The 20,563-nt window shown below is 38.0% G+C and overlaps 1 protein-coding gene across 3 annotated transcripts in view; it reads left to right on the top strand.

Annotated features, from left to right (window-relative positions):
- The window catches only part of JAG2 (jagged canonical Notch ligand 2), a 68,121-nt gene that overhangs the window by 33,631 nt on the left and 13,927 nt on the right, over nucleotides 1-20,563 (top strand). For 2 of the 3 annotated variants that reach the window (XM_084519656.1, XM_084519655.1), the window contains exons 6-18: nucleotides 9,147-9,277; nucleotides 9,669-9,788; nucleotides 12,049-12,162; nucleotides 12,712-12,825; nucleotides 13,396-13,509; nucleotides 14,004-14,050; nucleotides 14,313-14,486; nucleotides 16,784-16,934; nucleotides 17,200-17,364; nucleotides 17,849-17,962; nucleotides 19,281-19,394; nucleotides 19,782-19,895; nucleotides 20,397-20,513. In XM_084519656.1, the coding sequence (XP_084375782.1) occupies nucleotides 9,147-9,277; nucleotides 9,669-9,788; nucleotides 12,049-12,162; nucleotides 12,712-12,825; nucleotides 13,396-13,509; nucleotides 14,004-14,050; nucleotides 14,313-14,486; nucleotides 16,784-16,934; nucleotides 17,200-17,364; nucleotides 17,849-17,962; nucleotides 19,281-19,394; nucleotides 19,782-19,895; nucleotides 20,397-20,513 (1,589 nt within the window). The remainder of the gene's footprint in view (nucleotides 1-9,146; nucleotides 9,278-9,668; nucleotides 9,789-12,048; nucleotides 12,163-12,711; nucleotides 12,826-13,395; nucleotides 13,510-14,003; nucleotides 14,051-14,312; nucleotides 14,487-16,783; nucleotides 16,935-17,199; nucleotides 17,365-17,848; nucleotides 17,963-19,280; nucleotides 19,395-19,781; nucleotides 19,896-20,396; nucleotides 20,514-20,563) is intronic. The other variant, XM_084519657.1, reaches the window with a different exon arrangement.

Genomic DNA, 20,563 nt, shown 5'->3' with positions numbered 1-20,563 from the left:
GTGTTGTGCATATGGTGTTTTACTTCTGAAGAGCTAAGAAATCTCCTTTAAAAAGATTATTCAAGGCAGATATTTATCTAAATTATGGTTGTGTTTTTGTAAGAGTATTTTTAATGGTATTTAGAATCTCTCCGTGTTAAAAATTTTGCTTGTGGTTTTAAGTATTATGAGTCCCTCTACCTCTTGGTGATCTTTACTTAAGTATTCCTTTTTTTTGAGCTTTCCAGGAACCTTGAATCTATGCTGAACTCTGCTTTATGTAGGGTTTTTGGGAGCCCTGTGCCTCTCTGAGTCTTAGGAGCCTGTGAATGTTTGCTTCTGAAATGCAAACAGCCTTTGAATGAAGATGAACCATCTTAAATGTAAAAAGTTGTGGTTTGGAGTGCAATTTCATTGTGAACTTTCATTTCTCTCAGTGGTACCGCATGTATCAGGAAGGACAGAAGTTGGAAAGGTGGAGGAAGGTTTCAAGAGTGGAATAAAAAGCCCTTGAAGATGAAATCTGGGTTCTTGTGATACCTTTTTTTAAGGTGTCTGAATAAGGAGTCTCATGAGCAAAGCCTTCCGTTACAGAGTCTCACTGACATACATGAAAAAGCATCTAGTGGTGTAAGTCTAGGTGCTTCTTCTAATCAGCCCAGATGACCAAAGCTTATAGAAGCTTCTGCAGAAGGACTTTGACCAAAAATCTCACTACTTCGTTGGATGGATTTTATCTGAAAAAAGTACTGGGGGGAAGAATAAGGGACTTACTGGTCCAGATGGGTTGTATGCTGTTTACTTTCCTTGCTTCTTAACACAGGTCTGCTGAAGCAATAGACTGGTGGTCAGCATGTTGAAGGAGAATACTGATTTTTCTATATATGGCCACTGTATTTCCACTATTGCAGAAGACTCATCTCTCTTTAAAAGTGATTTGTTTGCTGGAGCTCTGTCCCACAGATATCTCTAGTTTGCATTTTGTAGTGGTTACTAGGCTATGTTAAAAGTGGAACTTCTAACCCAAATGGATAATACTTTCTATAGAAAAAATGATTCTGAACTAAAAATAAGTAAGGCTTAGAGACGTGACCTTTATCTTCAGCAGTACAAAGGAAGCTGTTATTTAAAAAAAAAAAAAGTTTGGTGCTATTGAATCATAATCTAGATTGCTCCTTCCTGGTTTTTGGACAGTTGCCACTGTCATTTAAGAGGTGAAAACAATGTCCTTTTTTTAATTCAGAAGGAAAATGAAAATGTGAGAAAAACATGGGTGTGAGATGTATGGAAATCTACTGGTGCCAATAGCTCCTTTGTTGCCAGAGTGTGCAATGGCATTTATAAATAGAGTTGGAAAACGATTTCCATCTTCATCTTGTATGAACATGCAAATAACTTAAGCAGTGGCTCTGAGGCATCAGCCTAACTCTCGTAGCCAGGCTCTACCCTCTGTGCTTTGATTTTTCCAAAGTAATTTAGAGCTGTTCTTGGATTAAATGTTCTAGCAAAAACAAATATTTAATATAGCTAAATGACTGCAGACTGCTAATAGCTGATAGGCAATTAGCTGAAACTGGATCTCATCAGTTGAACAAGTTCAGGTACCCATTGTTTTGAAGAGGTTATGGTGAAGTTGGCTATTTCTTTGCATTTTCATCAAATAAATTAAAAATAGCAGACCTTATTACAACTTAGTGTAGGAAATTGTTTTGTGGTATCACTGAGTCTAGGTGATAGGCTTTGGGTTATTCTGAAGGCAGCTCGGAAGTAACTTGATGAAAAGCGAACAAAACGACATCCTTGAGGAAAGTAACTTAAGTGAATCTTTCAAACATAGGAAAACAGTCATTTTAAAACAAAAAAAACATGAACTTTATCAATATCCATGTTCCATATTTGACAGCTGTGAACTTTCTGGCCTGCAGTGGGAGGCCAAATGGTCTTGTTGGTTGATTGACTTCATCAAACGAAAGCACTAGGAAAGACTGCTGAAGCAACACTGCCAAGCTGTAAGAATTGATGCTTTAAGTATGTTTTTGCATCATTTTAGGTGCTGCATTAAACTAGGTAAAGAAGAATGTAGTTATCTAATGACTTATAACTGGGTTAGGCTCAATCACGTTAGGAAATTACCAAAGTGAACATAGAGAAACCACAAATTGACAATCTCTTTCCTTGATTAAAACTGCTGACTGGTACCACTCTTAAACTGTCAGTAGGCTGCTTAACAGCTTAATCTTTTACTTCCTTGTGATCTAGAGTGGTATGGGCTTGGCAGACGTTCAGTTATGCCTCATGTCTGGTCTACGTTGTCGTATTCCTGCTGGGATAGTGTGTTTTCTGATGCCTCTCTCCTTTTCCTTTTTGTCTTTGAATGCTCAAATGTCTTTTTGAAGCAAAAAGGGGTCAGATCTCAAATACTGCTCTCCTTGTGCTCAGCTGCATCTCTGGAACTATGGTAGGCCCTAGGTTATGTCCTGGATTTTTTCCATGCAACTGTGATGCAAAAACTTCTTCAGAATATGTAGGCTAACTGAAATGAACGAGAACTGAGGTTGTTGATAGTCCTCTAACATGAATTCGTGCAAGCTGAGCAAAGCCAGCAGACGATGTGTACAACTTCTGAAGCAAATTAATTAACTAACTTCTGTACTTCAGGCTTACTGTAGAATTGCTTTTGAACTAATTGTGGTAAAAATTTGGCTTTACAATGCTGGTGTGATTTATTAGTTTATATGAAATCATGTACTTGTTTCAGTAGGGCAAATGTAAGACTTCTCAAACTTGCTGTCCCAGCTCACACCATGCCTTCTGTAGTCTTGTATTCAACTTTAGTCCTTCAACTTTGGGTTACTGTGTCCAGAGGTGCCTGCAGGTGCTGTGGACCTCATCCCAAGTGTTTGTGTGCACTTAATCTGTTGCTGTAAGGGCCAGAACAGGCTCAACTATCTTTCGGTGTTTTCCTTCAAGACATGCAGGGACAAAATCCCGAGTTGCGAAACGAGCTACTACTACCTGAGGTGTTGGGAATAATAGTGTTCTGGAGATCCTTTGTTAATTGTTTGAGGCTTTCACAGTCTTCCCTTCCTTTTGAGTAGGAGGCCAACTGATATCACTAATCTCTTGCTTGTGTTTTCATAACAGTTGGATGGATGATGCTGTTAGCATTGGTACTGGGGAGCTCTGCTTAAGCTACAGAAAGAAAAAATGGATTCTAGTAAATTCATGCTTGGTTACAGAGGTCTGGTGAGGCAGTTTGAAGCAGGTCATTATTGAAGTGCTCTGTGGAGAGCTAGCAAGAGATCTTACAGGACTTAAAAAAAAAAAAAAAAAAAAAGCCTGCTTCTAAAGGTGGGGAGGAAGTAAGAGCATGAACTTCAATGCTAGTTAGCTCAGATTCAAAATTCTACCACTTCCAAACACCTAGAAAATGCTCACAGATGAATTCCTGAATAACCAGGACTTGTCAAGAGCGAATCTGAAACAACATGGCTTCCTTCCACAGTGGCTCCACAACATGATATTCATTGGTGAGAAATCTCCTAAGCTGAGCTAGAAGTCTTGTGTGAGCTGTGCACTAGCTGCCACACCGTCTGACCTTTTCAGTTTCTGCAGTGTTGGACTGACTGTGATCCTTAAAGTGCTGGTGGCTGTTGCTTGTTCCTGCAGGAGTGGGCTTGGTACCTGAACATCTGCTCCCATCTCCTCTTTCACACCAAGATACTTTATCTTGGTTTCCAGTTTCAAAGGGTTTGCGAAATTATTACTGTTGCTGCTCTCATCATATAAATGCCTGTTACCATAACCAGTATGATTGTGCTACACATCTCGTGTCCTAGTGGTAAGCTTCCTGGGGGTGCTGGCAAATATTTAAAAAAAAAAAAAAAAAAAAAAAGGCATATTAAGTTAGAAACAAAGTATGGAATTAATTTTTGTCTTAATTGGTCAAGGAACTGAGGCACATTCTGCGCTGTGCATTAAATGGGTAGTGGATAGAAAGGCACAGAATATATTCTGGGTACTACTTGCCAGTAGAACGCAAGTGAGAGCAGGGAATATGAACATGTACAATCTTAACCTATCTGGTAGTAGGTGGTGCAGACAAATTAGAACAGTAGATTAAAAGCTTTATTGTTGAGAACCTGATATCCATGCTAAAACCACTTCAGTTTTGCTTTTAGGCTAACTCTAGTCTGTTCCAGGACTGAATGCATGTTTGCAGCTGGAAGACATGAGGTGTGCTCCTGGCATACTCTGTCTTATGTTACCTTAGCTTAACCTGAAAGGAATCCAGTTCCTTTGTTCCAAAACAGCTCTGATGTGAACCAACACACCATCAACAGGAATGATCAGGCAGTTCACTGAAAAGCATGTTCGTGATAGGAACTAGCACAAATGTAGACACACCCTTAGATCCACTTACTGCAAGTTGACTGAGCAGCCTTCCCCATGTGTTCCGGGTAAACAATGTTGAACCATCCCCTCCATCATCTTCACAAAACTAAGTAAGGTATTGGAGCAAGAATGTTAGCTTTCAATGGTTTTATTATAGGAGAAACAAGTTTGTAAGGTTTGCATTTTTCATCCAATAAGAGCTCTGGGAATGAGAGTAAAAGTAGTCGAGCTTTTGGGTAACTGAAGGATTTGAGTATACTAATGAGCATCTTTTCTGAGTCACAGAACTGCTATCATGTCTATTTCAAAAGTAGGAAAGGGGGAGAATGCATTTCTGTGATGTTACCAAATCCTAGTGAGTACCGTACTAGCTATAATACCGAATCTGGATGCTCATAGTTGTAGGATCATCTAACAGACCATATTGCTCCATGCTATGCAACGGTCTCTTGAAGCATTAAACAGACTTTCTTATAGTTATTTTAAGTAAATAACTAATATAAAGCTATTGTTCTGGCCTATGCAACACCATCCTGTTCACGTCATCAGAAAATTCAGTGGTTTTCCATTTAAGAGGGTTATTTTTCCCCCACCCCAAATGATGCGTTTTGCTTCTGTTCTTAATGTCACTGTTTTGCTTCATTTTCCTGTGTTCAGTTTTTGGCCACAGATTCTAAAATCTGTGTGGGAGAAGCTCCCTGCAAAAAGCCTGCTTTAAAAAAAAAATAACACGTGTAAATCACGTCACAATGATTTTTCCTCCTATGTTTATAGGATATGCAAGATACCGGTAAGATGGTAATTAAAGGCTTGTACCACTTTGTGGATATCCTCCCGAGGATTTATTATTATTTTTGGGCTATGTACTTTGACCTAGACTTCAGAAGTAGTTTTGATTTCTTTTTGTGCTGTTGGTGGTGTAGGTCTACTTACACATCAGTTGCCAACTAAGCTCCCCGTAGCTAGATGTAGAACAGAATTTATTTAGGTATCCTCTTAAGTATCACAAGCTTTTTTTAAAAGGTTAACTGGAGTAGGTTAGTGATTGAATGAAACCTTGGATATGCAATTTTTCAAGTGAACATCATGCAGGAAGTTCAAGACTCTCAAATAATAGAAATGATTGAACTAGGAGAACAGGCCATGCACCAAGGTGGTGTAAAACAGCTGAACAAATAAAGTTGGCTGTTGAGAGCACTGTGGCTTCTTGGTACTTAACAGACTTCTTTTTGGATAAAGAGTTGAATCATACAAGGTGCTGAGGGACTGTTTTTTGGACTTGCAAGGTCTGGGTACATCGCTTCACCTTTCCATATCACTTCTGTAACTGCCCTTGGAGGATTATCATGGAACTGTGGAGAGCAGAAAGAACCTCTGGAGTCCTCTAATCCCACCTTCTGCCCAAAGTAGGTCTGATTAGACCAGGTTGCTCATAAATACTGTTAATGCTGGCTTGCATACAGCAATATGGAATCTTTTGAACACCTTGTGGCATCTGATTCAGAAATGCTCAATTTCAATGCTCTAGCTCTCACTGTATAATTAACACAGATGTCTTCAGAGAAGGACCAGTATCAGTTCTTTCCTTAATTATAAGTGTTTTAGAAGAACATAGAACAAGCGTATTTCTGTAAGGACAATTCCTATTTTATGGGATTACTATTTTACCAGTTTCGCTTCTTAACAGCCCCAGGGAAAAAAAATATATATTTTTCTTAGCCTATGAGTACACATCATTGAACTGTGCATAGTGACAGGTGTTTTTGTGGGATTTCTTGATAATAAATTTTTACTGCTTTACAAGCACTGTAGAAGATCCTTCTTCATCCTGGAATTTAGCTATTTGAAGCCCCACTTGCTTATTTTTAACTAAGCATATACTATGAGTTGAATTACTGTGGCTTTATCTAATTGTCAAGAAAAACTGCTTTTTCCTGTGCAGTTGCAGTTTGTCTAATCTGAAGACTGAAATGTTATCTCAAAGCCTTGCTAATGTTAGCTTCTGCCACCTCCCTGTCCCCAGCCTTGTACTTAAATTCTTGTTTTCTGTTGCCACCAGACATTCATTTAAGGAAAATGGAAGCCATGAAGCACATTTGTAGAATTATCAGGATCTTTTCTGCAAGTTCTCAGTTTCAAGATGACTAGCAACTCTTCTCTTATTCCTGTTGCACTCCGTGCTAATCCTGACCTGAAGGAAGGCTTTGGTCTGGGAGCAGATGCCTGTGCTTCAGCCTTCCATCAGGAAGTAACTAAACTGTAGCAGTCTATTTATGGTAGCTGCTTTTGTACTGCTAATGGCCAGCAAAGGCTAAGATTAAGTAAGCAGTCTCTGATTTTGTTTTGCGTTTGGTTGTGGAGAGGAGTTGGAGCAGATGAAGTCAGCAGAGGGGAAGGACGAAGGAAGTAGAATCTTGATTCCAGTAAGGATTTTCTTTGTCCGTTGTACAATGGGGATCTTTAAGTTCTCTAAATTTGGCTTTATTATCTATTCAGACGTGTAAAATATAGGATTGCATAAGCTTACAACAAGTTACTCTCAACAGGGGTAGGGGATGGGAGAGGGACCGGTGGATGGCTGCGGAAGAGGTAACTTCAGCCTGCCATTAGCTGTGCTAGTAGTTTCCTTTTTTTTTTTTTTTTTTTTGTTAATACAAGTGGTCATTACTTGACAAGGAATTCTGTTTTTTGATAGATATTGTTACTTTTACATCTGTACCTTTTGTGCTTCTATTTCTCTGCTGTGTTTTGACTTTGATCTTTATCTCATATTGCAGTGTGCCCACTTCTGTATTGGTTTTGTTTTATTGATCCCATCTTGCTTTGAGTGAGATGAGATTTATTAAACGTTATCTTATTAGAAGGAAGTGAAATTAAAGCTGTTCTAGCACCTGCTAATGTAGGATGCGACCAGACTTCCTGTTCAAGAGGAAATCCTAATTTATTCTTCCTTGTAAACCGAAGGCTGATCAGCTTACCACATAGTAACCTTTTGACTTGTAAACATTGTGTTCCTTTGATTGGACTGCCTTCAGCCTGTAGAAATGATTTCCCTCGGGCTCGGTGGTAACTTCAACAGCAAACTTCATATTCTTCATGTTGAATATCATGAAAAAGCAGCAATCCTTTCCTGATGAACCAATTCTAATGTTGAGTCAAACATACCTGCAAATTCAAGGAGGTGTTTAAAATGCTCTCATGTTTGAAGAAGGTGGCTCTATTTTTCTTTGCGCTCCTAATCTTCAGTGCAGTGTTAAACAAAGAAATGTTATCTATTGGATATAGAAAACAAATGGAGTTATTATGATTATCTGCTGTGTGATGCAGACTTTCAGCCCTTGAAAATGCTTGTTACGTGTGGGTGGGGAGTTGGCTCAGGCTGGGATAGTCATGGTGAATCACTGGCAGTAGTGCCAGGTTTGGCATGGATGCAGATTTGGGCTGGGGCCAGTAAAGTGAGTTAGTGCTTTTTTTATTGTTTATTACCAGCCCCTGAAAAGACGTTTCTGTCCCTGAGAAGGAAGGAAGAGATCAAATTTAGCAGGAGCAGTATTTGTTTCCTCTTACTGCTAATACAACAGAAGAAAACCGCTTCTAAAGTATGTGTGTTTTCCAGGCATGTTCTCCTGACAGCTTAATGTAAAGAGGCAATCAGCTGCCTCTGGACTGCATGGATGATTGAGGCTGTCCTGTATGGATCCTGCAACTCTGGGGTTGTGAATGAGGAGGAGATGTCAGGAGTGAGAATTCAAAGTAGTTCTAGAGGTTTATGCAATAAAATAATTGTCTTGCAAAGATCTGCAGTGGGATTCCTTCTGCCTATGTAAATAGCAGAAATTTAATATGCTGTCAGCAGAGTCTGGTCTATCCCTCTGGGGATTGATACTGCTTACTGAAATGGTGGAATGATTCACAAGGAAGCAAGACTTAGTTATTCCTCTTTTCCTTCCTTATTCCCAAAAGACGTAAGAACTTGTCTGCTTTTTATGGTTCTCAAGGCATGGTGGTAATAGAAAGGTGAGCTATTTTTAAAAAAAAAAAAAAGGTTTCTAATGCTTTTCCCCTGACAGGCATATCTCCACTGGCATGCGTGTGCCCAGCTCCCATTCAAAGTGTTTTTATGCATCTTTTTGTTGCTAATATAGCTCTTGAACTGTTTATAAGAAATACTTTTTTTATGAACAGGCAGAAATATTTCTTTTAACCCAACAGAGTGAACTTACTATTTCTGTTTGGTTAGAATGTGTGTGAAACATACTTGGGGGGAAAAAAAAGCCTGATTTTTTTTTTTTTAAAAGACCTAGGCTTTTAATACTTACCCTGTAGTATAAACAGTTGCTTTGTTAGCATAATTCTGGGCACTGCTACAGACAACATAATCTAATGCGGTTCAGTAAGCCTGCAGTCTGCTTTTTGAGAAGTAGTTGTATCCTTCTTTATACGCTGATCACTGGTTCTATCCCAGCGTGAGATGACTCAGAACATGGGATTCCTGTGAAAGGACATACAGATCTATGTGTAGCTCTCAGCACGCATAGTGCCTGCTGTGGTTTGTTGCCATGGTGTGTAATGTGGTTGAGCAAGATGAGTTCCAGTGAAGGCTTTCAACAGGACTAGTACGTACCTTCTAAATGGCAGAAATTAAATGATCTGTTGTGCATTCAACAGCTGATTTTGTTTTTGAGGATGGTAAGTGTAGCGTTCTAAATACCTGTAATGCTGATAATTAAGCATCATGTTGCTAACTTTTAACATGTGAACTTACATCTTAGGTGTCATTATGGTTGGCAAGGACAGTTCTGTGATGAGTGTGTCCGCTACCCAGGCTGTGCTCATGGGAGCTGTAATGAACCATGGCAGTGTAATTGTGAAACCAACTGGGGTGGCCTGCTCTGTAACAAAGGTACTTAACATTAATTTACAAAAAAAAAAAAAAAAAAAAGTAAAGTTGCATGATTAACTGATAACTCATTAACCATTTCTTTCCTGCTAGTGTGCCACAACCCGAGTGTTTCTATCCCTAATTCTTTTATGGCAGATGTTACCTAAGCATTGTAAGTATAGGAAGCTCAAGACAAAAGTCTTGGAATGATCTGGACTCCTCTAACTTATGCAGTTCTCTTCTGCTCATCCTTCCCTGTTAGTGATGAACTGACAGCCTAGCTAATGGAATATGGGGCTGATATGGGTGAATGATATTCAAGCTAGAAGGGCACCCGTACACCTGACTAGGGACTAAAATGATAATATTGAGATCTATGTCACCCTATTAATTGATGCTTTTCTCTGTCCAGATCTGAATTATTGTGGAAATCACCATCCCTGCCTGAACGGTGGAACCTGCATGAATACTGAACCAGATGAATATCGCTGTGCTTGCCCAGATGGTTACTCTGGAAAGAACTGCGAAATTGGTAATTCTGGATATTGCACGTGTTCTGAAACCGTTTTTATTCAGAGCTATGCTCTAGTCAGCCTGATGGTATTCTTTTATGTTCATTGTTGTGCTTTTTGTGGAGTGGAGAGACTGAGGTCTCTTCCAAAAATTAGCTTTATTTCCAAAGAGGGATATGTGGAATACGAGGGCATGCAACTTGTATGCCAACTCTATCTTGTCTTTGTCTGGCTACTCAAAAATAAAAAAGCCCGCTGGAAATGACAAATTCTGCCATGGTGTCTGTTGGATTTAAAAAAGACCCAGAATGTTTCCTTCCCCTTGGCTTCTTCACTTAATCCAAACATGAAATTGATCTGTGGTCTTCTGAACATGGGTTAGAGGTGTATTTTTTTTTTCTCTGTCACTTGCCTTCTTGCTACATTTTTCTTGTCTTTTGACTTGCTTGCAAACCTGCATCTTATACAAGTTGCAGACTGAGGGAAGTAGTAGTCATAGGCATTTCAGTTTTAACGATGGTCTGGTGGGGTTTTTGGCCAAATTTTTAGTTATCTGAATGTGTTGACTGTGATTTTTGATTAACTGAAACTTCATGTTAGATGTCCCATGTTAAAAGAATTCTGACACTTGGATTAGCAATGCAGTTGTTAACCACTGTGGAAATATGCTTGAGCCCTTCTGTAGAGTCACCTTGAGCATAGTCTAAACGAATGGATAAGTGTCTTCCCTGTATCCACTGCCAAAGTGGGAGAACAAATTTAAACATTTCAACTGTACTTCTGATGAAGCCTGCCTTCTTGACTACAATCCAACAGATACTTTGCCAATGTGAAACTGCATCCTGTCTCATGATGCTACAAAGATAGCTCATTGTCTTTTTTCATGCACACCTGTGTGTGTGTTCCATGCAAAACCCAACATTTTTATGTGCTGTAGACTGTTCTGATATTTGGAGACTTTTCTTTGATTTCTCTGTATTTGATTGGATAAAGGGACAAGTGTGCAATACTGTAACTTTATATTTCTAATTTTACTCAAAGGTTTCATGTTTGGAGAAGAATGAAAAATCTTGGGTGGTCTTTTTGTCCACTCGCAGTATTCAGTTGGATGTTCTACAGTGACATTTTTCTTGCTGCAATGGATTGTTAAATCCTTTATTTTTTATTTTTAAAATGCGGTATTAGTTTTCTCATGTGAATTTTACTGTTAATTACTAGTGTAGATGGGAAGAACACAATTTTTCTTCCACTTAACCTGTTTGGGTTTTAAATTCACTAAATTCACAGAAGGCTTTCACATTTCTCAGGATATAGATCTTATTTGAACTTCTTCAAACTGCTACGTGATATTTGTGATGCTATCAAGATGTGAATTTTGATTCAGCTGGTGGAACACACTGCAAATTTTTGGCTAAGATAGATGAAATATTGTCTTAGCTTGCCCTGAAAGCTGTAGAGAAGAAACTTGGCTCTCTGGATGAGGGGGTGGTGATAAAGTGGGGATACATTTCACAAGTTCTATACTAATTATTAGCAGTAGGTTGGATTATGAGTTGTTTTAGGCACTAGTACGTAACAGCCAAGACAAAATGAATTCATTTTGAGTTAGATAATACACCAAAAAAAAGGCCTTTTTAAAACATAACTACTATCAAAATAAGAAAGTCTCACCTAAAAAAGGATTGCTTTCTACTTTCCAAAAGCTTTTCTTTGGCTTCTGAGAGGAATTAGTATCAGGTGATAGCATACTTGTCTTTTCTCAACTCGATTGATACTTGCTGCAGCTTCTGCAAGTGTTAGGCAGCCCTATGTGAAGTAACAGCAGGCAGCATGGCCTACAGAGAGCAAGTAGCTCTCTTCTTTGCAGTTTCCAATGAAGGATATTAGAATGAAGCTAAACAGACCTTTTGATACTTAAACTACTGTTCAGACTTGCATGCAACATATCTGTTTTGTCTCACTGAAGCTTTAAAATAAAAAAAAAAAAAAGGTGCTGAAGCACTCTGGAGGTAGAAAGAAGTATGTGGCTGGAAGCAGTAGATTAATGGGGAATTCTCCAGCTGCTTGATATAGAGGTATGGGTGACCTGTCTACCCTTAGGCTTTCTAAGTCTTAAAATATGATGTACCCTCAGTAAAATCGTGTTCAAGTCTCATTCTGTAAATCTGTCAGTCTTTCTGTATGTGGGAGACGAAGGCTCCAAACTTTACTTTTGAAACATGTAAGTTCCCTGTTTGATATTGGAAGAGTATTTAGCAATTTTTTTCCCTTTCTTCCCAGCGGAGCATGCTTGTGTATCTAATCCCTGTGCTAATGGTGGAATTTGTCATGAAATTTCATCAGGCTTCAAGTGTCACTGCCCGTCGGGGTGGAGTGGACCAACATGTGCTATTGGTGGGTATGCATTTACTGGTGGCTGACCCCTTGGGTTGGAAGGGCTGATGAAGCTTGCTTAGTAATTGTGCTATGCAGGTATGGAATTTGGTGGTAGCCTTTTGACTTCCCTGGCTTTTAACAGCTGTGCATTGGGAGACTCAGTAAAGATTAAAAGTACTGTGTGGCCTGCACTATTAAAATCAATATGTATTTGTTGCAGTTTAGAAGTGCAAGTTGGCAAAAGCATTGCTAGATCATATTATGGACTTGTAGATTTTTTTAATGTATATGAAGAAATGCTCTGTTGCCAAAGGTTCTAGGACAACTTCTAATTGTTTAGCTAGACTAAAGCAAAATAAAATGGATTCATTTTATGATATATAAACATGGACATGAAAGATTCTCATCTTCTTAAAGTAAGATAAGTTCAAGTAAAAAATTAGGTCGGAGCTGTTAGTCTCTTCCCAAGCTTTTGTACACCATCCCCACTCCCCTTGCAAAATAACTTAAACCCAAGTTAAGCCGAATTTTAAACCAAGTAATGGAAGGCATGCTCTGACTTCACAGATATTGATGAATGCGCATCTAACCCTTGTGCTCAAGGAGGGACCTGTATTGATGGTATTAATGCATTTGAGTGTATATGTCCACAACAGTGGATTGGAGCGACGTGTCAACTAGGTAAGTAACTACCTTCTATAGTGAAGGCCACTGAAGAGTATTAAGTAATGAGCAGCTCTGTTTCTGATATGATTGTTATTGAAATAAGCACCGAAGATGTGTGCTGTTATTGATATCTTAGATCTTCTTTAGGTCTTTAAAAACAAACAACAACAACAAAAAAGTTTCAAGTGAACCTGTAACTATAAAAATCCCAGATTAAGCTTGTTTATAATAGTTCTAGAATGCCCAATAACTTCTCTGTCTCCAAATACAGCATTGGTGATGGTAGCTCCTACTTAATGGTGGCAGAAAGTGCTTATGCCAGCTTATGGAGGCAAGGATGGAATTTGCCCTGACTAACATGTTACTTTTTTGAGTTTAGGCAAAGGGAAAAGTAAGATAACATGCATGTGCTATTATAGATGAGCGTGCATTAAAAACCTAGGGTATGTAAATAGCTTTAGTGCCCTATCAGCGTATTTAAGATGAGCTGCTGATGCTTGGATTGCATGGAAACTGCTTGGTGCTGCGGTAATCTGTTTCTGGGTTTGTTCTTTATTCTCTTCTTTCTTTTATCTTCTTTCACAGATGCTAATGAGTGTGAGGGAAAACCCTGTGTTAATGCTTACTCTTGCAAAAATCTCATTGGTGGATATTACTGTGACTGCATTCCAGGATGGACAGGAGTAAATTGTCATATCAGTTAGTATTTCTTTAGTATTTATGTTGTATATAGGATGTTTCATTCTCTTTTTAAACGAGGCCTAATAATAATAGTATAGATACTTACACAAGAGGAAAATAATCGTTGTCTGGATTTTCTTAACTTCTAATGAAGTAAATTGAAAGTACCATTAGATCTAGAAATGTAACAGGTGTTTTCTAAACGAATCTAAATTTATGTAACTGTAATTGTCTTCCTAGAGCAAGACTACTCACCCCTGATTCTGAATATCGTGTTCACTTTTGAATACTTTTTAGCTGAAACTTTAGATATGAGATTAGCTGATACCGGTTGATTTAACTTCTATTACAGAATTCTAAATTCTTTAAAATAAGACTATCTTAAGATGTCGAGCATCCTTGCTTTACATTTAAACACTACTTGAAAATAATTTGTTCTGCTTTTTTATTCTAGACTTCTATTTTAGGACTTAGTCTTATAAATTCTAATACCTTGCTTATTTTATCCATAGATATTAATGACTGTCATGGACAATGTCAACATGGAGGGACTTGTAAGGTAACTTTTGATTACATACCATGTTGAAAATAAATTTTGTTCTGACTAGTTATTCTGTAGTTCCAACTGTAGATGGGCTAAATGAGGCTGCAAGGTAAGATACGTTGAAAGCTTGCAGACTCTGTCCACAAAATTTTAACAAAATGATTTTTGTGGTGTTAATGCTGTTCACAAATTCAGAATGTAGAAACAACTTGAATTCTTCTGTGTAAGTCTTATCAATAAACAAGTCTTCCCACTTGTTCATTTCTCCTCCTTGTAGGATGAAGTGAATGGTTACCATTGCTTATGCCCTCGTGGTTTCACAGGAAAAAACTGTGAGACAGAAACAAATGAGTGTGAAAGCAATCCATGCCAAAACGGAGGCCGCTGCAAAGACCTAGTGAATGGGTTCACTTGCCTGTGTGCACAGGGCTTCTCGGGAGTCTTCTGTGAGGTGAGGCCAGTGGTGACACTACTGCAGTAGTCTCCATGGATTGAATTGAAAGAAACGTAACTCCAGGTTTAAATAAGAGTAATGCAAGGCCTAAGGTGTTACTGTGTGATATAGGTGATACTTGACACTCTCAATAAGCAAACTTGTTCAGTGCTGTCACAGTGCTTATGAAACTTGAAGGTGCAGCTTGATAAACTAAATTGGTGCATATAGGTGTTGAATCTCCTCCTAAATGTTTTAAAACTGTAAGTATTCCTTTGTTTTAAAGCTGTAAGTATTCCTTAAGCTTGAAATGCTTTTTGAAATTTTCAAATCTTCAGGAGCTGTGTCCTCTTGTTACATTAAATGGTTTAGACCTTTGTCCTACTAACTCTGAAGTATAAAGCTGATGTACTTTTCAAGTGATCCTATTAATGTTGGCAGGAATAACCACAGGCAGGTAGATACATAAGTATTGGCTCTCAGATCTTCCAGTTCTACATCGCTGTGGGAATGTGCAGTGCTATTACACATTAAGTACTCAGATCTTAAATACTGAATGCTGTTGATAACTCCTAATGAAAATACTTAATGATAATGAAGATCTACTTCTTCCTAGGGAGGATGCTAGTTTTTTTTCTCAATATGAAATTATATTGCTCAAGTATGTACTTTCTGGCTTTCCTAAAAAAACAAATAAACATAGTTGGAAGACAGCATCTACTGAAAGCATTGTATTAGAAGCTTGTTGGATTTCTTCCAGAATTTTTAATGGAGGACATTGGAGTGATTTCTGCTACATGCTGAAGAATGTTTATTGTAATGTATCTGTACTGTCTTCCTTTTATTCAAAATTAAGGGTTACAGATACTGACCAGTTTAATAAAACTGGTGTAGTACCTAATAACTCATGCCTTTTCTACGTAAGGATTGTATCTTGGGTGCTCTACTTCTTGCTGGTTCATACCATAATATGTAATTAAAGTTTTAGTAGATCTGTTCAAATAATAGAGGAAGAATTGGCTTCTTGCCGTGTGTGCTGCAGGAAATATCTACCATTGATTCCAGATGCTAAAGTACCAGCTACTGACTTGCATTGGGAAGGGGAAATTTATACTAATGGAAGGAAACAAATGGAAATGTATGATAGTTAGGTCTGAGAAAGATTCTCAGATCTCCTATTTTTATAGTCTGCTTTAAATGTTTTATATGAGTCTGCTAAATAGCTGGCTGAAAATCTCTCAATGGCAGCTGGAATTGTACATGCTGTGCTGAATTAATGCTTAGACATCTGGGGTTCCTTCTGTTTTATTTAGGTTTGAATTTAAAAAAAAAAAAAACTCTGCAGTTGAAAAGAAAGAGAGTGGCCAAATACGCTATGGGACTTGATCAGACTTCTGTAAGATTGAGTTTTCCTTTCTCACAAGATGTGAAGAGGAAAAGACTGACTCGAGGGCAGGAGTGCAGTCTGTAAGAACAGTTTGGGGGAAAGAAACTGATATAACAATATAGTCTCAGTCATCAATGCAGCCTCAAAAGCTCGTTTGGGGTGTGACCAGTGGTGGTCTTCTGTGGCAGTCTAAGATGTAGAAGCAGAATTGTTTTCCTAAAAGGATGAGTCTGTTAAAGGTTATGTTATGAACACTGGGTTTAGTGTTAAGTTCAAAAAGCAAATTCTAAGAAGTGTTCAAAATGCACCTTGCATTTCTGTGTGCAAATCAGCATGCTAGATATTTGTAAGGATAAGGCCCTGGCCAACTTAGTCTAACAAGAGGCTTTTTGCACAGGAGGTGGGAGTAGCTATCTCCAGAGGTTTCTTCAAAGTTGTGTGGTTCAATAACAAATTATGTGTTAGTTAAGGTGGGAGGGGAACTGAATTGCTCTAGAGAATACATTTTTGGAAGGTGCTGTGCATTTTAAGTGTCTTGTAGAGGCAAGTTAAGTGAGCTGCTATCTAACTTGAGTTACAGCACATAGCATGTGGGTGTGAAGGGCAGAGAAATGATGGATAATGATCTAGAGTAGTCACACTGCGATCTCTTAATGACACATTCTTTGCTAAGTTATTGTGAATATGCTTATTCAGCCTCATGCAAAGGGATATCTTTAATTGGAGAATCAGAAGCCCTTTGTAAAAGCCCTTCATTAAAGTTGAAAAAAAAAAAAAAACAACTGAAGTTTCCTTCTGTATATGCAGTGTAGAAAATCCATAAACTTGAGGTTCTCTGTAAATCAGCTTCATCTGTCTCCAGCAACATACTTAAAGCTGTTTATTTCTGGGAAATGAAGCTGCTGCTGCTAACTGGTCTCTCTTACAGATGGATATTGACTTCTGTGAACCTAACCCTTGCCAGAATGGGGCTAAATGCTATGATCTGGGAGGAGATTATTATTGTGCCTGCCCTGATGACTATGATGGAAAGAATTGTTCTCATCTCAAGGACCACTGCAAGAACAATTCTTGTAAAGGTACCTGCTCCTGTCCAGAAATTTGTCTTAATGGTGGTACATAGAAAAGTAGTATTTCTGCGAATAGCATAATGCAGAATTATTTTATTGTACATGGACCTGGTGAAATAGTGAGAAGAAAGTGCTTGTAGCAGTGCTCGTTTATAAAGCGGTAGAGAAGTAACATAATTGTTTTTAAAAGTTAACTGGTCTTAAGGTCTTAATTTTTGGGTAACTTAAAGTGATACGGATTCTTATGGTCTGATGGTGTACTTCTCTTTCTTAGTAATAGACAGCTGCACAATAGAAGTCTTCACTAATACTACCCAAGAAGGAATCCGTTTCATTTCATCTAATGTTTGTGGGCCTCATGGACGGTGTATTAGTCAGCCAGGAGGGAATTTTACCTGTGCCTGTGAAAGAGGTTTTACTGGAATATACTGTCATGAAAGTAAGTGGGAGTTTCTTTTAAAATATATGTTTTTGATCTAAACCTCCTTAAAGTTTGTTTTTGCTTTGAAGCTCTACAACATAAAGTAAAACGTGAGGATTTTAAGAGTTGCAGAGTGTTGTTTCCAGTGTATTGCTTCAAGTCCAATCTCTTCTGGTAAAAAACTGTCTTTTGTAGTGGTTTGTGCTTTCCTCTGTGAATGAAAACTGATCTTAATGCGAATGTGTCTGTACCTACTACTTAGGTATTTTTGAACTTTTTTTTTCCAGGGGAACTTAATGCTCTGGTTTGTCTTGATACGTGAGAGAGAGAACACATCTAGAATTTTTACCAGGCTTGAAAACAGATGCTATGAGCTGTTCTTGTGCATGTCAAAATGGAGAATAGCGTTTTTTTCTTAGAAAATGCCTAGAAATCATTCAACCTAGTTTGTTTTTGTGTATGAAGAAAGTCTTGAGCAATAATTGTTGACTCTTTGTCATAGACATCAATGATTGTCTTGGGAAACCTTGCAAGAATGGTGGGACGTGCATCGATGAAGTTGATTCATTTAGGTGTTTCTGCTCAAGTGGCTGGGAAGGAGAGTTGTGTGACACAAGTGAGTATTGCTATGCATTCCCCTGTTAAATACTACAGTTATGTTGTAACAATTAGTGACATTTAGGATATAGCTAATCCTGCAGTAGTTTCTCTGTTCTATGGTAACAGACAGCCTACTCAGTGTTGTTTGGTGAAGCATTTTCAAGATTTTATAGCAGCAGCTCTAAAAGATTCTGTTCTTTTGATGTAACTATAATCTGATGCTTTGGTTATAGCATGGGACATACCTCAGGAGAAAAAAAGTTCTTCTGAGGAGAAGCAAAAGTGAATAGAGAACATGCTAAAAAAGACTCATTCCTCTTATTGCTATAAGCATATTTGCCTCTTAGTGTACTTAATGTACATAAGTCTGTCCTTTATCAAATCAGTTAATATGCATCAGTTTCCAAACTTGGAAAGCTTTTTAGCTTTAAACCTGTGTAAGTTATAACGTGCTTCCACCTTACTGAAGGAATCACAAATCTAACATTCTAGTCCTTTGGTAAGAAAAGAACTGCTGAAGTCTGAAGTTTTACTCGATGAATATTGCAACTTAAGTGCTTTGTATTCTGGGCTCAGTGGGAGCAGGCCTTTACTCTTGTTACCTTGGCTGAGACTTCTTGGGCTTTGGCTAATGAAGTGTACTAGATCAAGTTTATGGATGTTAACTCAGAGGAAACTGCAGCTGATTCTTTATTAAATGTGATATCTACTCTGAATGAAGTTCCTTCTAAAACATGAGGACAAGGATTTGTTGAGACTTACTACAGGATGTCTGTCAATTCAGATGTGAAATAAAGGCTGAGAAGCTTTTGATAGCTATCACTTTCAAGAATTTGTGTGGTTTAGTTGAAGGTTGTTTTGGAATAATTGTTTTAAGTATTGAAACTTGTCTTGAGTAGAAAGCATTCTCTCTAGAACTTCTGTATATTTGTGTGTATATACATGTACACATGGAGAAGCGAGCCTTGTTTTGTGGATGGCCTGAGTTAGGGCTTCTTTTCAGGATATTGTGGTTTCTACTCTTAAGTTGCATAGTAGAAAGTTCTAAAGTTCAAAATGCAGACGTTTGCTGGAAAAAGAAACTATGGTGGCTCTCTACTTAGTCATACTGCTGATTTCTAAAAGATACTTTTGTCTTATGTTGTCAAAGTGTTTTGTAATTCGTGTTTATTAAAAATAGATTTTCCTTGCTTATATAAAGATAACTGCTTAATAATTAGGAATGCTGCTTTCATAAATGCTATGCAGATTATTTCCTTTATAAAGAAACATTTTGTGTTCTTTGTCATGGCCCTGGCTAGGCTAGATCAGCTAATTTGAATAACTCTTTCTAGATTTCAATGACTGTTCTCCTAACCCATGTCATAACGGTGGCCGATGCATTGATTTGGTAAATGACTTCTATTGTGAATGTAAGAATGACTGGAAAGGCAAAACTTGCCATTCACGTAAGTGTTCTTTTCTTTGATCTTTAGTTTTCTTTCTTTGCATGAGACTAGAGTTCCTGAAACTTAAAACAATCTCAGTGAAATAATAGTCGTATTTTCATTACCTCTTCCAGTTTCCCAGCAACAAAATGGAATTTTTAAAGAACCTACTCTTTCACAAACTGTAGTGGAATAGTCTTAAGAGAGGCCCTTAGATTCCACTATTTTTGGCTTGCTTACTCTAATACAGCAAGTAGAACTACGCATTTCTAGTACCGTTGCATTTAAATGTAAAGTCTCTAAAAAAAAAAAAAAAAAAGTAAACTTGTGAGTAAAAAATACCTGGCCTTCTAATTTCCATTAGCCTGGACTTGATTATTTTTAATTGTTTTTATTGTAAACATGTAGGTGAGTACCAATGTGATGCAAATACTTGTAGCAATGGTGGAACGTGCTATGACGATGGAGATACATTCCGCTGTTCGTGTCCTCCAGAATGGATTGGAAGCACTTGCAACATTGGTAAGCTCTAAATTGTCTATGGACAAAGGCAGAAGCAGAGAACAACTTAAATAATACTTAATCATTTCGTAAATGGGGAAAGCTGTATTCTAGTTGACTGTCAATGCCTTTCCAGTTGGATCATGACTGAGTTCAGGGTAGTTTATTCCCTTTTCTAGAAAAATTTCTAGTCATAAGCACCAACCAGTGTTCACATCCTGTGCAGGCTGTGTATCCCAGCTGATGTGGGATACTACCAGAGTAGGAATTTAGCAGTGTTTGAGGAATGCTTACCTTACATGGGGGAAAAATAGATAATTTATCTTGATTCAATTAAGCATTTGATTTGTGATCGTGAAGGTAGGTAAGAGATGACTGTGCATGTGGCTCTTCTTAGAATCTTTTCACCTTCTTGTAAGTCTTGCAGTGCTGACATAAGTGCTATTCAGGTTAGTGATCTTGATATATCCAGATGACGGATATATTTGTTGTGCTAAGTAGATACCTTTTCTGTTTTCAAAGCTAAAAACAGCAGTTGTATTCCAAACCCTTGTATGAATGGTGGAACATGTGTTGGCAGCGGAGACTCCTTTTCTTGCATCTGCAAAGAAGGATGGGAAGGACGTACATGCACACAGAGTAAGGCTTTTTCTTCTTTGCTCTGTGATACTCAGAGTGTCTAGCAGAGT

Source organism: Aythya ferina, assembly GCF_964211825.1.
Source record: "Aythya ferina genome assembly, chromosome: 5".
Classification (NCBI taxonomy): Eukaryota; Metazoa; Chordata; class Aves; order Anseriformes; family Anatidae; genus Aythya; species Aythya ferina.
Note: the sequence above shows the minus strand (reverse complement) of the source record. Positions and strands in the feature narration are given on the sequence as shown.